Here is a 14,300-nt window from a genome sequence, read left to right on the forward strand (position 1 = left end):
AGTCACTAAGAATTAGGAAGCCCAGGGCTCTCAAGAGTCTTCCACCCACTGCTCTTCTCCAGTCAGTACTCTTTCCACCAAACCCTTCAGAGGCTACACAATGTGGCAGAAAGAGCCCTATAAATACAGTCAGGAGACTTAGGCTTCGAGTCCTGGACCTACTACTTACTCACTAAGTAATTATGGGCTGGCAACTTAATCCTTCTCAGCTTTCTATTGGTGAGGTGGTGATACCAAACTTTGGTCTATCCATTCAAAAAGCTTATTATGAGAAATAGCTAGATAAAGGGAAAGGGGCTATATAAGTTGTTTTCATGGAATCCATGTATGTGATTTATTTATTTTTAAAAGATTATTTATTTGAGAGAGAGAAAGAGAGAGAATGAGCAGGGGGGAGGAGCAGAGGGAGAAGCAAGCAGATTCTCCACTGAGCAGGGTGTTCAAAACGGGGCTCGATCCCAGGACCCTGAGATCATGACCTGAGCCGAAGGCAGACCCTTAACCGACTGAGCCACCCAGGTGCCCCCATATGTGTGATTTATATCAAAGCACGGACTCAACTCTTTTTTTGAAATGAAGTAGGCCTAGCATTCTAGCAAAAGACATTTTGGGAAATCTTGATCTAAGCCAATCTTTTAATGCAGCAGTTCTCAAAGTGTGCTCTGTTGATGCCTAAGGGTCCCTGAGATCCTTTCAGGGAGTCCATAGGGCCAAAATTATTTTCATAAAACTAAGATATTATTTTTGTTTTCACCATGTTGACATTTACACTGATGGTACAAAAGCAACGGTTAGTAAAACTACCAGGGCTTTAGCACAGATCAAGGCAGTAGTACCAAAATGTAATCATGGTATTTCTCACTGCCAAGCACTTAGAATAAATAAAAAATGCTAGTTTCACTTAAGAAAGTCCTTGATGAAGCAGTAAAAAGACAATTTAGTTCTTAAATACATGTCTTCTTAAATACAAATTCATAATCTGTGAAACAAAGTGGGAAATCTGCATAAAGCACTTTCGCTGCACACTAAAATATAGGTTGTTTTAAAGAACTGCACTTGTTGGAGTTGTGAGTTAGAATACCATTTTTACTTGAAAGAATGACTGACAAGCTATGGTTATTTAGACTTGGGTATCTGGCATACATTTTATCAAAAATTACCAAAGTGAGCCTATCAATTCAGGAAAACCAACTTTCAAGCCTTCAAGTGAAAACAGAATTTTGGAAAATATGTATTTACCACTATGAGCTTGACAACTTCCTAATACTTTTCCCAAGACTTTTCTGATGAGATTGGTAGTTATATTAATGAGTGTAAATTTTTAATATTATAACATAAAATTTTTCACCATTTCAAAAATCTGCATAGCACAGTGAATAATTCATTTCCAAATGATCAATGTGCGATGCTATAAAATCATGCATGGGTAAAAGATCCATTCAAAATATAAGAAAAACCAATGAATTTTAATGTGACAGAGAACAAAAATAAAACCCCGGACTCAAGTCCCTTCTGAAATGAGGTTGAGTTTTGGTATAATTTCAAAAAAATAATATCCACGATTATACTCTTTTTCAACTATATATCTACGTAAGGCCAGATTTTTTTCATTTCCTTCAACTCTATACTGCAACAGATTAATGTAGAAGCAGATATGAGAACCCATCTACTCTTCTAGTTAAAAAAATAGTTTTAAAAATATGTCATTTAAGGACACCTGCGTGTCTCAGTTGGTTAAGCATCTGCCTTCAGCTCATGATCCCAGGGTCCTGGGACTGAGCCCCACATTGGGCTCCCTACTCAGTGGGGAGTCTGTGTCTCCCTCTGCCCCTCCCCCACGACTCATGCTCTCTCTCTCTCAAATAAATAAAATCCCTTTTTTTTAAAGATTTTATTTATTTATTTGGGGCGCCTGGGTGGCGCAGTCATTAAGCGTCTGCCTTCGACTCAGGTCATGATCCCAGGGTCCTGGGATCGAGCCCCACATCAGGCTCCCTGTGCAGCGGGAAGCCTGCTTCTCCCTCTCCCACTCCCCCTGCTTGTGTTCCCTCTCTCGCTGTGTCTCTCTCTGTCAAATAAATAAATAAAATCTTCTTCTTCTTTTTTTTTTAAGATTTTATTTATTTATTTGAGAGAGAGAGAATGAGAGAGCACATGAGAGGGGGGAGGGTCAGAGGGAGAAGCAGGCTCCCCGCTGAGCAGGGAGCCTGATGCGGGACTCGATCCCGGGACTCCAGGATCATGACCTGAGCCGAAGGCAGTCGCTTAACCAACTGAGCCACCCAGGCGCCCTAAATAAAATCTTAAAAAAAAAAAAAGGGCTGAGCAGGGAGCCCGGTAAGGGGCTTGATCATAGGACCCTGGGATCATGACCTGAGCCGAAGGCAGACGCTTAACGACTGAGCCACCCAGGCGCCCCTCAAATAAACAAAATCCTTAAAAAGAAGTCATTTATATTAATATGCAATGAGTATATTACCTTCTTAAAAGATTTTATTTATTTGAGAGAAAGAGAGAGACAGCATGAGTGGGGGAGGGGCAGAAGGAGAGGTAGAAGCAGTATAAATAAATAAAATCTTTAAAAAAATTGGGGGCACCTGGGTGGCTCAGTCATTAAGCGTCTGCCTTCGGCTCAGGTCATGATCCCAGGGTCCTGGGATCGAGCCCCGCATCGGGCTCCCTGCTTGGCGGGAAGCCTGCTTCTCCCTCTCCCACTCCCCCTGCTTGTGTTCCCTCTCTCGCTGTCTCTCTCTCTCTGCTGAATAAATAAATAAAATCTTTAAAAAAAAAAAAATCTTTAAAAAAATGTTTTAATTTCTACTAGGGTAAACAGATATAAATCACATAAAAAGAGCTCTTTGAGGGTCCTTGATAATTTTTAAGAATGTAAATGCGTCCTAAAACCAAGTTTCTAAACAGCTGCTAATATAGAGAAAGAAGACCATTGAGGACAGAATCTGTTAATGATATTTAAGAGTAATCCAGTAATGAGCCAGATCTCATCTTAGCATTCTTGCTTACATCCCAGGTTTTATACATTCTGGGAAGACAACACAGCACCAGAATAACTTTTTTTTAACATCTCAACATATCTGAAATATTTAGGCTTAGTTCAGTAACCCATACCAAATTAAGTAAATCAATCCCTCAAAATATATTATGCCTGAATTTCTAGAAAACTTAAAGCATACAGTGAAGACACTCACTGGCTTGCCAGCAGGACTGGCAGTTCCCACGGTGACAAGGTTCTTCACATCTATGAAGGCCACAACGGAGTTTCCTCCCACAAATCAAAGGACACTTGTGCTCCTTATCCTACAAAGAGATTCATATTTGTTTGTAAAATTATCTCCATTTATATTTTCCACAAACAACAAGAAGAGTAATAAAAGAGAAGCTCTCCACATTTATGGATGAAATGATGTCTGGGATTAGCTTCAAAATAATTAGAGGGAGTAGGTGTGGATGTGGATGAAATAAGATTAGTCATGAACTGATCACTACTGAAGTTGGGTGTTGGGTATTTAAGACTCATACTAATCTCTCTGCTTTTGTATATGTTTGAAATTTTCAATAGTAAGAGGAAGTCTTTAAGCTTTCGAATACTGATTTATAAGTCTTGGTACGTTGTCCAATTTTATCACTCTTTATCTTATCAATATGTAAACTTTAGAAATAACAATTATGTATAATATACGTATATAGGTGTGTATACATGCACTACTTTGGTATTGGCACTGTGTTACCTTGTTTATACACAAGACACACACGCACAACATGGTAATACCGTGCTGCCAGGGAGTGCTTCCTTTATTTAGTTCCATGTAAGTGAATTATTTCAGATAACTGAAAATAGCTCCTTTCAAAAATGCCCTACTCATTTTGCCTACTGACCTGATCCACATTGTATGTGAAACCCAAACCCTGAAGTCCTAAGACCAGCCCAGTCTGTGTGTTAGGACAGCACATAATCTCCTGCAGAGGACTATCTGCTCATCTGGTGATCTTGGGCTCTGGAGCCTGAGGCCTTCTTTCTTCTTTCTCTTCCTCCATATTGCCACAGGCTGACCTGGCTAGGGCCTAAAAAGGCCTGTCTCTCTGGGCAGCTCTCTCACTGCTGGTCAGGGGTCCCTCCCAGTGATTTCTAAATCTGGGCTACATTCCAGATGGCTGAGGCTTCTAGATATCTGACTGTACCTAATGATAGGTCCACTTACCACACAGCATATCTCATTACATTTATGCCGTCCACACAACCGTTTCTTGTTACACCGCTTATCACACATAAATGTAGCATCTGCTGTGGCCAATTAAAAAGAAAAAAAAAAGGGCAAAGGGTATGAACATTCATTCAACAAATATTTGAGTGACTACAAGCTGAATACAAATGTAATAAGATAATTAAGTTAGTTATGGTGAAAATAAATATAAAAAGATATTTTTCATTTGTCAGATTGTCAAAAAAAGACAATGGGAGACTGATTAATATTTGGTATGGGTGAAGGTGTAGAGAGAACAAGGCACACTCAGTGGATAGGAGTATAAATTTTTGATGTACATATGTATCTATCAAAAATTTCAGTGGTAATTCTATCTTAAGAAATCATTCCTGGGGTGCCTGGGTGGCTCAGTTGGTTAAGCAATTGCCTTCGGCTCAGGTCATGATCTCAGGGTCCTGGGATCGAGCCCCGCATCGGGCTCCCTGCTCGGTGGGAAGCCTGCTTCTCCCTTTCCCAGTCCCCCTTGCTTGTGTTCCCTCTCTCTTTTAAAGATAAATAAAATCTTTAAAAAAAAAAAAAAAAGAAAAGAAAAGAAATCATTCCTACATATATAGTTTTAAAAGTGGCTAAAAAAAAAAAGTGGCTAGGACACCAAAAGCACAATCAACAAAAGAAAAAACAGAAATTGGGCTTGATCAAAATTAAAAGATTTTGTGCACCAAGAACACCATTAAGAAAGTGAAAAGATGGGCGCCTGGGTGGCTCAGTTGGTTGAGCGACTGCCTTCGGCTCAGGTCATGATCCTGGAGTCCTGGGATCGAGTCCCGCATTGGGCTCCCTGCTCAGCAGGGAGTCTGCTTCTCCCTCTGACCCTCCCCCCGCCTCATGTGTTCTCTCTCTCTTTCTCAAATAAATAAATAAAATCTTAAAAAAAAAAAAAAAAAGAAAGTGAAAAGACAGTCTACATAATGGGTGAAAATATTTGCAAATCATCTATCTATAAAGGTCTAGGACCCAAAATACATAAAGAACTCTTACAACTCAACAACAAGAGAAACCACCCAATTAAAAGATTGGCAAAGGACTTAAAAAGACTCTTTTCCAAAGAAGATTACAAATGGCAAAGTACATTAAAAAATGTTCAATGTCACTAAGGAAATGCAAATCAAAACCATAATGACATACCACTTCATATATATTTAGATAGCTATAATAAAAAAACACATAAAAACCAAAACCAAAACCAAACAAAAAATAAGTGTTGGAGAGAATGTGGAAAAACTGGAACCCTCATACATTGTTGATGGGAATGTAAAATGATGTAGCTGCTACAGAAAACTGCTGTGGCAATTCTTCAAAAAATTACACACAGAATTACCATATGATCCAGCAATTCCACTTTTAGGTATATATCCAAAAAAATTTTATTTTATTTTTTAAAGATTTTATTTATTTATCCGACAGAGAGAGACACAGCAAGAGAGGGAACACAAGCAGGGGGAGTGGCAGAGGGAGAAGCAGGCTCCCCGGAGCAGGGAGCCCGATGTGGGGCTCGATCCCAGAACCCTGGGATCATGACCTGAGCCGAAGGCAGACGCTTAACGACTGAGCCACCCAGACGCCCCTATCCAAAAAAATTTTAAACACATATTTTAACAAAAATTTGTGTACAAATGTTCACAGTAGCACTAATCATAATAGCCAAAAGATTGAAACAACCCAAATGTCTGTTAAGAGATGAATGGATAAATTGCAATATATCCATAAAATGAAATATTATTCAGTCATAAAGAGGAATGAAGTACTGATATGTACTACAACATGGATGAACTTGAAAACATGCTAAGTGAAAGAAGCCAGGCATAAAAGGTTACATACTATATGATTCCATTTATATGAAAAACTCAGAACAGGTAAATCCATAGAGACAGAAAGCAGATTAGTGGTTCCCAGGGGTTTAAGGGAGGAGTGAGTGGGGAATGAAAACTTGATGGATACAGGGTTTCCTCTTGGGGTGATGAAAATGTTTTGGAACTAGACAGAGAGTGATGGCTGCACAACACCGTGAATTTACTACATGCCATTGAATTGTATACTTTAAAATGGCCCGTTCTAGGTTATGTGAATTTTATCTCAATTTTTAAAAATGGGCTAGGTGCTAGGTGGGTGAAATAATGTTTGAGATTTGTTTTCAAAGTACTCTAGTGAAAATAAAAAGTAGGGAAGGGAGGGATGGATGAAATAAGACAGGCAAAATGTTGATAATGGATGATGGGTGACAGGTGCTTAGGGGTTTATTATATTAATCTTTCTACTCTCACTTATGGTTGAAATATTTCATCATAAAGTTTTAAAATGTCAGACAAGATGGCTACTGCATTATTCGTAATGGGGAAAAACTGGAGACAACCTGAATGACCACCCAAAGGGCAATGGTGAACTATACTGTGGCATACCCACATACAGAATACTCTGTAAGAGGGAGGGCTATATACACTGACACGGAAAAATGTCTTTGATATATTACTGAGGAAAAAAAAAGACCCAAGTTGCAAACAGCATGTTTACTATAAATCTAAGTTTAGAAGAAAAAACAAAACTAATGGGCATGTGTATACATCTATATGAATACAGAAAAAGATCTAAGACCCAGACCCAACAAACTCATAAGTTTCATCAGGGAAGTGGAACTAGGAGGGGAAAATCGGGTTAGGGTATATTTCACTTTTTACTTTACACTGCTGTTATTTTTTTACTTTAAAAGCGTATTAACGTAATTTTTTCAAATTACGTTTTTTAATAACCAAAATTTTGACTGTGGGCTTAAGGCAGGTATTTCCAGTTACCTCCCAAACAGCCACTCCCCACCTTCTTAAGGCTAACAGAGCCTTAATTTTGTTCAGAAATTGGGTGCCCATGTGCTCCTCAGTTCCAGGTGTGAATGTAGTATAATAGTCTATCTAGCCTGTTCATTTCATTCCCCTTGTTAATGTCCGGTTTAGGCAGGAGCATGTGATACAAAGTGTATTGAGAACCTCTCAGAACTGTTTTCCTTGCTCTTTAAGAAGGAAAGGAAGCTTGGACCATCTGGGTGGCTCAGTCAGTTAAGCATCAGACTCTTGATTTCGGCTCCAGCCATGATCTCAGGGTTGTGAGATCAAGCCCCAAGTCGGGCTCTGCACTCAGTGGGGGACTGGCTTCAGATTCTCTCTCCCTTTGCCCTTCCCCCACCCCACTTGCTCTCTCGGGGGCGGGGGAGGGGGTGGGGGGAATGAAGGAAGGGAAGCTTAAGAATCTCTTTCCTTTAGATGATGTTGGGTATGATGAATGGACTTGCTGTAGCTAACTTACACCCGTGATGGAAAAATCAAAAAAATCAGAGAAGCTGACCTGGTGTCCTGGAATCAGTGAGGCTGGAATTAACCAAGCCTGGACTTGTTCTGCCTCCACACTTCCTATTATGTGAGACAGTAAACTCCCTTATTGCTGATGTTACTTTTCCCTGGGTTTTCGATACCTGCAAACAAAAGCATCCTAACCCAATACAGTTTTCTTCCTGGCCAGAATAAGAGCTTTAATTTTGTACACATTTAACTTCTATTTAACTTTTATCACTTTTCCAAAAAGGTTTTAAGGTTAAACAAAAGACTATGAGATGGTTAGCAAAGGACAGAATCGTAATAGCATGGAATGTCAGGATCAAGGACAAAGGAAGAAAGAACACCATAGTCCTCAAGTTTAAGAAGGCTGCTGGCTGAGTACCTGTTCCAGGTATGCAACAGTCATATCAAGCCTTATGGGGATCAAGCATCAGAGTCAGTGTGTAAAAAGTTTGCTGCATTAGGTATTATTCACCTTCACCCCCACTACCACCATTTTATTATGAAAATTTTCAAACATATAAAGAAGTTGAAACAACTTTACATATGACCATTACTGAAATTCTACCATTACTTTTTCACATATCCACCTATTCTATCTACCAATCAATTTATCTTAATATTTGATGCATTTCAAAGTAAACTGCAGATATGGGTACACTTACCCTAACTTTAGCATTTCATTAACTAGAATTCAATTTATGATTTTTACTTTTCTTTTCAGGTAAAAGTTACATACAATGAAATACACAAACCTTAACTGAATTACGACAAATACATAACCCAAACCCCTATCAAGATAGAGAACAATTACTTTTACCCCAGAATGTTCCCTCTTGCCCGTTCCCAGTCATACCTTCACTTTTTAGACTGGTACATGGAAGCTCCTATGGAAAAAGGAAAAAAAGACAACAGTAACTTCTTTAGGAATAAATGAAACAACTCAACTATAGTATAATGCTAAATGTAACATGTATATCCTAAATATCCTGTACTTCTCTGGCAGCCACCTATTTACCAACTTTACCCGTCTGGGACTAGGTTAGCTCAGCCTCTATATTAATATGCTTTATTCATAACAGGGCCCCAGGTTTACTGACACTTCATGCAAATATCATTGTAACAATCTTTGTGGTCTGGTCTCCTAATTTAAAGTAGATTAGGAATTATAATATCTGAATAGAAAGAGGGTTGGCTAAAGGTATACAAAGCAAAGAAAAATAACTTCCTGTCAAGGGATTTATTTATCTAGAAAACTCACTCCAGGGGCACCTGGGTGGCTCAGTCGGTTAAGCATCTGTCTTCAGCTCAGGTCATGATCCCGGGGTCCTGGGATAGAGCCCCTGAGTCGGGCTCCCTGCTCAGTGGGGATCTTGCTTTACCCTCTCCCTGCCCCTCCCCTACTCATGCCTTCTCTTGCTCTCTCTCTCTCAAATAAGTAAAATCTTAATAAATAAAAAAAAAAAGGAAAAAAGAAAACTTACTTCCAATGGAAAAGCCCATTTCATTACAAAAGACATCTCATGAAAAATTTGGCTAAACAATGAGGTGATGATCAACAGTTTCAAAGAGATTTTTTACTTTGTCGAAGTTTTCAACAGAATTCATACTAATAGGGAGTGCCTCCAGCAATTTTAGAATAAAACCTATTTGCAAAAATCCTATTTACACACAGCTTTTCATGAGTACACTCACTGCCATGGGGTCCAGTATTCAAGGGAGTGAGGAAGGACAGTGAATGAGAAGCAAAAAAGCACAGAGAATGGGACTGCTGGGGAGAAAGAAGCAAACTGACAGTAGCCATTTCTAGCTCACGCATCCCAACCTGCCTGTGCTTCTTGGTCACAAAGAGCTCCTCTGGGCATTACTAAAATTGTGATCACTAAATCACAGTACTTCACAGTCTTCAAGGTCCTGTAGCTGACATTCAAAATATCTCTACTGCCCCATGTACTCTGCAGTTTCTTTCAGGAAAAAAACTGCACACACACACAACTTTTGCCACATGTAAACTGCTATATTTTTACATTTTTATTCTAAAGCTTACCTAATAAGCTAGCACCCAATTTATGGACCATATCCTCAGAACATTTGCAAGTCATCAGCTACCCAGACCTTGGGCTTGGTAGCAGTGAATGTGCACTGAAAGTGGGTCAAAGAGGACAGATCAATACTTGGTATGTTCTCCAAGTTGGATTACCCAAAGACTTCCACAGCAAGGCTCCTGCCTTTGGTTACAAGCATAGGAATGGTAAAAATGGCAAGACGTCCTTTTTCTAACAAAAAGTCCAATCAAAACTGCCCCAGGCAGAAAGAAGAAATTGACAAAACAGTTGTACAGTTAAGAATTAACCTTTCTGAAAGGGCGGTCTGGCCTTTGCCATTGGCTTCTGGGAGGTTATCTCTAAGCCTTTGGAATATCATGCTTGATAGGAGTGTCACTGTTTGCCTGAGGCCTTGGGTCTTCACACAGTGTAACATAATTTAGGGTACAGGCTGGCCATACTGAAAAGTCTTAAAGTGGGGACTGGCTACACCACGAAGACCAATGATGTACTTCAGTGTGGGGCTTTGGGTCACATGGTAACCGGAGACCTCTGGTGACACTGGAGATTGAGATCAGCTACATGGGCGGTCAACCATGTGTACACAATAGAGTCTCAGTAAAAACTGAATACCCAGGCTCGGGTAACCCTTCCTGGTTGGCAATACCCCATGCATATTATCACCAACTGATGTTGAGAAAGTAACACTGTTCCAACTCCATAGGGAGAGGACAATTAGAAGCTTCATATTTGGTATTTCTTGCACTCTGCCCTGTGTGTTTCTTCCTTTGGGTGATATTAATCTGTATCCTTTCCCTGCTGTAACCACGATTACAACAGCTTTCAGTGAGCTCTGCTGAGTCCTTTTAGTGAATTATCAAACCCTGAGGGTGGTCTTGGGGACACTGGACTTGCAGTTGGCATCAGAAGTTAGGGTGGTCCTGTGGACTATTCTAATTCAGCAGTTGTCTAAACTCTCGCAGTGGGTGTCAGAAATGAAGGTGATCTTGTGGACTGTGTTCTCTCCAACTTCTTAGTTAGCTAACTCCTTGCAATAGTGCTTTTGTCCTATACTAGCATCTAGCATTATCACACTGTATTCGGTAGAGCTATCTGTATACCTGCCTTAGCCCAATGACTGGTCTCTGAGCCTGGAGTGATACTTCCCCCCACCCAATACCTACCCTACAACTGGCCTCTGGTTGCTGTCAGCATACACTGGCTGGACTGAATGAATCATACATACTATGAGAGGAATAAAACACTATTATGTTATTTTGATTCCTCCCATCCCATAATCACTAATTTAAAAGGTACGGGTGATAACAACTCTAACACTGTTTACGATTTACCTTTGTTCTGAAAGAGCATCTGCAGGAAATAACTGATGTACGAGAGCATGGTCCACAGTCTCCTTCATGGCAGAGCTTTTCGCAGGTATGAATGAAATCTTTAATAAAAATGAAAAGAGCTAGGAATGAACACTGCAAGTATGCATTTTCAGACTCCCAAGTTCACTAGCCACCCTGGTCTTCTATTTCTATGCCCTGCAACTCCAGAATCAGAGTTGAGGGAAGAAGGATGTAGTCAATGCCTCTTCCTCTATCCTCTCTTATTCTAGCAGGCTGGGCCTTTTCTGGCAAAGAAAGGGCCCAGAATTAGTCACTGGAATATCCTGTGGAGTGCATAATGCTTTGCCTAAGTCAAAAATCAGATCTTCTGACTTTTTTCTTCAGGCGTCAAGTCTCAAGGTTAGACTTGGATATCCTTAAAATTACAGCCATGGATGACTTTACTAAAGTACTCTTGACTCTGAAAATCTGGGGATCATAAACAATCAGAAACCATGATCCATAACCTCAGACTCCAGCTCTTCAACTATCTGGTGATAAGAGGTCTGTCATTCATTCTGCTAAACCAGATTTAGGACGAATCTTGTTTCAAGGACCCTCGGGGATCAGCCACAGTCTCTTATGGCTACTGTTTAAATGTATTTTTTTCCATTCTTTTATTTTCAGCCTAATTTCATTTTTAACTCTAAAGTATATTTTCTAAAGATACCGCATAGTTGGATCATATGCTTTATAAAAAAATTTGATTGGATAGCCTCTGCTTTTTAATAGTTTAATCCATTCACATTATTATTGATACAGTTGGATCATATCTGCCATTTATCTGTATCCCTCATGTCTTTTTTGTTAATCTAATCCTCTTTACTGCTTTCTTTGGCATTAAGTGAATATTTTCTAATTTAACATTTTTTTCCTTTAATGGTTATTTTTCACTATTTTTAGGGGGGTATTTTCTTAATGGTTGTTCTAGGGCTTACCATACACATCTTATCAGAATCTACTTCAGATTTATACTAACCTAATTCCAGCGAGATACAGAAGCCTTAATCCTATGTAGTAGCTCTATTCTCTCTTCTCTTTTATGCTGTTATTGTTACACATATTATGTCTACATGTTATAAACCCCATAATACATTAATTACTTCATATAATTTTTATTAAAGCTGAGAATAGGAGAGCAAGCATACATTCAAAGTTTGTTGTTGTGTTTATCATCTTATTTACCATTTCTGGTTTTCTTCATTTGTTCCTGCAGATCTGAGTTACCATTTGGTATATCACTTCCTTACTCCAGTACAACTTTGATCCCACCCACCCCCTTTGTGCTCTTATTGTCAGATATATTTCCACATGTTATAAGCCTAATACTATAATTACATATTATCTTATACAACTGTTTTTTAAGTCAGTTGCAAGAAGAATATACATTTACACTGTCATTTAAAATTATGTAAATACTATTACTCTTTGATTTTTCATATGGATTTGAATTTATATCTGGGTTTACTTGCTTTTATCTGAAGAACTTCCTTTAGTATTTATTGTGAAGTAGATCTACTAGCAATGAATTCTCTGTTTTTATTTTCATTTCTGAAAGATAGCTCTGCTGGATAGAAGCTTCTTGGTTGGCAGTTTGTTCCCCCCCAGCATTTTGAATAGTTCATTCCAGTGTCTTCTTGTTGTGATGTACTGTTCTCCATTGTTTCTGATGAGAAGTCTGCTGTTAATATTATAGGGGTTCCCTTGTATGTGAGGAGGCAAATTTCTCTTGCTGCTTTCAAGATTTTCTCTTTGTCCTTGGTTTTCAGCTTTTTAATTATGTCTAGATGTGGAACTCTTTGAATTCATCCTATTGGGTAAGTTGAGCTTCTTGGATACATAGATTAATGGTTTTCAATAAACTTGAAAGGTTTTCAGCTATTCAAATATTTTTCTGCTTTCTACTATTGTGGTATTCCCATTACATATATGTTTGTGTGCTTAAAAGTGCCCCGCATTTGTTTAGAGGTGCCGTTCACTTTTCTTTATTCTACTTTCTCTCTGCTGGGCATAAATTGCTCAGCAGTCTGATCCAGTGAAATGTGGGTAGGGGTAGTCTTTGAGTAAAGTCTGTGAAGTTTGTTCTGACCCCAGAAGGGCTCCTCTTAGCTATCTCTTTCCCTGGTTCTTTCTGCTGAACTAGCTGGCTTACAGTTTAGCTTATTGCCCTTAATTAAGAAGAGGTATTATTTTCCAAAGGGCCTTTATTTAGGTCTGAACTTCTCCAGTGCTACAAATTAAAGTCAGTTCCTTTGGGGGAATACTTTGTAGCTCTCTTTTCTTATGGACTACCTTCCCCCGCCAGGAAAAGTCTCAGTTGCTCTTGGTGCTGAGTGGGACAGTAGCCTCTGGTTTTCTTGGCTTGTTTTTCCCAGTGTGGAACATCTGCTCTAAAAGTGAGCTGGGGAGAAGATTACTGGGGCCGCAATAGTCTAGCCTGTTGTGAAAGGGGTAAAAACTCTGACTTATAGGTGGGCCTGTATGGAAGAGAGCCCCCAACCTCTCAGCTGTGTTTACCAGAAATTTAGCCTCTTCAACTTGGAGTTAGAGGGGATGAAAAATGCTGGCAGTCTGCTCTTCCCAGTGAGATATGGTAACCCTTGACTGGGAGCTTAGGGGTAGAGGCAGCCTCATCTTCCTGGCACACCTATCCTGAATATAGCTTTTGTTAAGCTGAGCTCGGGGTGGAAGGGAGTGGACTGTGACTTAAATGACAACACAGACTTGCTGTTCTTACTGAATTTTAGATTTTCTTTAATAAAAAATACTTCTTCATTTGATGTATGCCCACAGGAACATTTCCAGAAACTTTAAATGATTGCTTTGTAATAATTTTCCCTAACTTTGCCTGTTTTGCTGGGGAGTGGGTCCACGTAGCTCATGTTCCCATCTTGAAAGCAGAACTCTCCCTAGTGTCTTGTACTAAAGTGATCTGTCTAGGATGGAAATTCCTATTGAGTGAGCTACCAAAAAACCTCAGCAAGCTTTCTACAGATAAGTCAGGTCTGAATAAACTTGACAGCCATTGTTCTCACTAGTCATGGGCTTGTCTTTGAGTTTCTCAATCCAACTCAGCCTAACTCCTTACAAATTTTCCATGATTAAAAATTTGTTGAGGTAACAAGTGGTTACCCTCAAACCCCTTCATCTGGTCTTGTCCCACCCCCTGGGTCTGTTTATAAAGACAATTACTATCCTTCTCTTGCTCAAGTCCCCATGCACTACCCATTTCACATTTCCTCCTTCTCTCATTGCCAACGTATC

At 39.4% G+C, this 14,300-nt stretch overlaps 1 protein-coding gene across 8 annotated transcripts in view; it reads right to left on the reverse strand.

Moving 5' to 3' along the window:
• NFX1 (nuclear transcription factor, X-box binding 1) overlaps positions 1–14,300 on the reverse strand; it is an 88,928-nt gene that overhangs the window by 38,649 nt on the left and 35,979 nt on the right. For 6 of the 8 annotated variants that reach the window (XR_004681294.1, XM_035016476.1, XM_035016479.1 and 3 more), the window contains 4 exons: positions 10,998–11,095; positions 8,421–8,487; positions 4,218–4,297; positions 3,207–3,315 (listed from right to left, as the gene is read on the reverse strand). Coding sequence is in view for 7 of the 8 variants with exons in the window: in XM_035016476.1 (XP_034872367.1) it covers positions 3,207–3,315; positions 4,218–4,297; positions 8,421–8,487; positions 10,998–11,095 (354 nt within the window). In the remaining variant the exon portion in view is untranslated. Of the gene's footprint in view, positions 1–3,206; positions 3,316–4,217; positions 4,301–8,420; positions 8,488–10,997; positions 11,096–14,300 lie in introns of all 8 variants that reach the window. The other 2 variants (XM_035016478.1, XM_035016477.1) reach the window with 2 other exon arrangements.

This window comes from Mirounga leonina, unplaced genomic scaffold (genome assembly GCF_011800145.1).
Source record: "Mirounga leonina isolate KUSES-001 unplaced genomic scaffold, KU_Mleo_1.0 Mir_170, whole genome shotgun sequence".
NCBI classification, from domain to species: Eukaryota; Metazoa; Chordata; class Mammalia; order Carnivora; family Phocidae; genus Mirounga; species Mirounga leonina.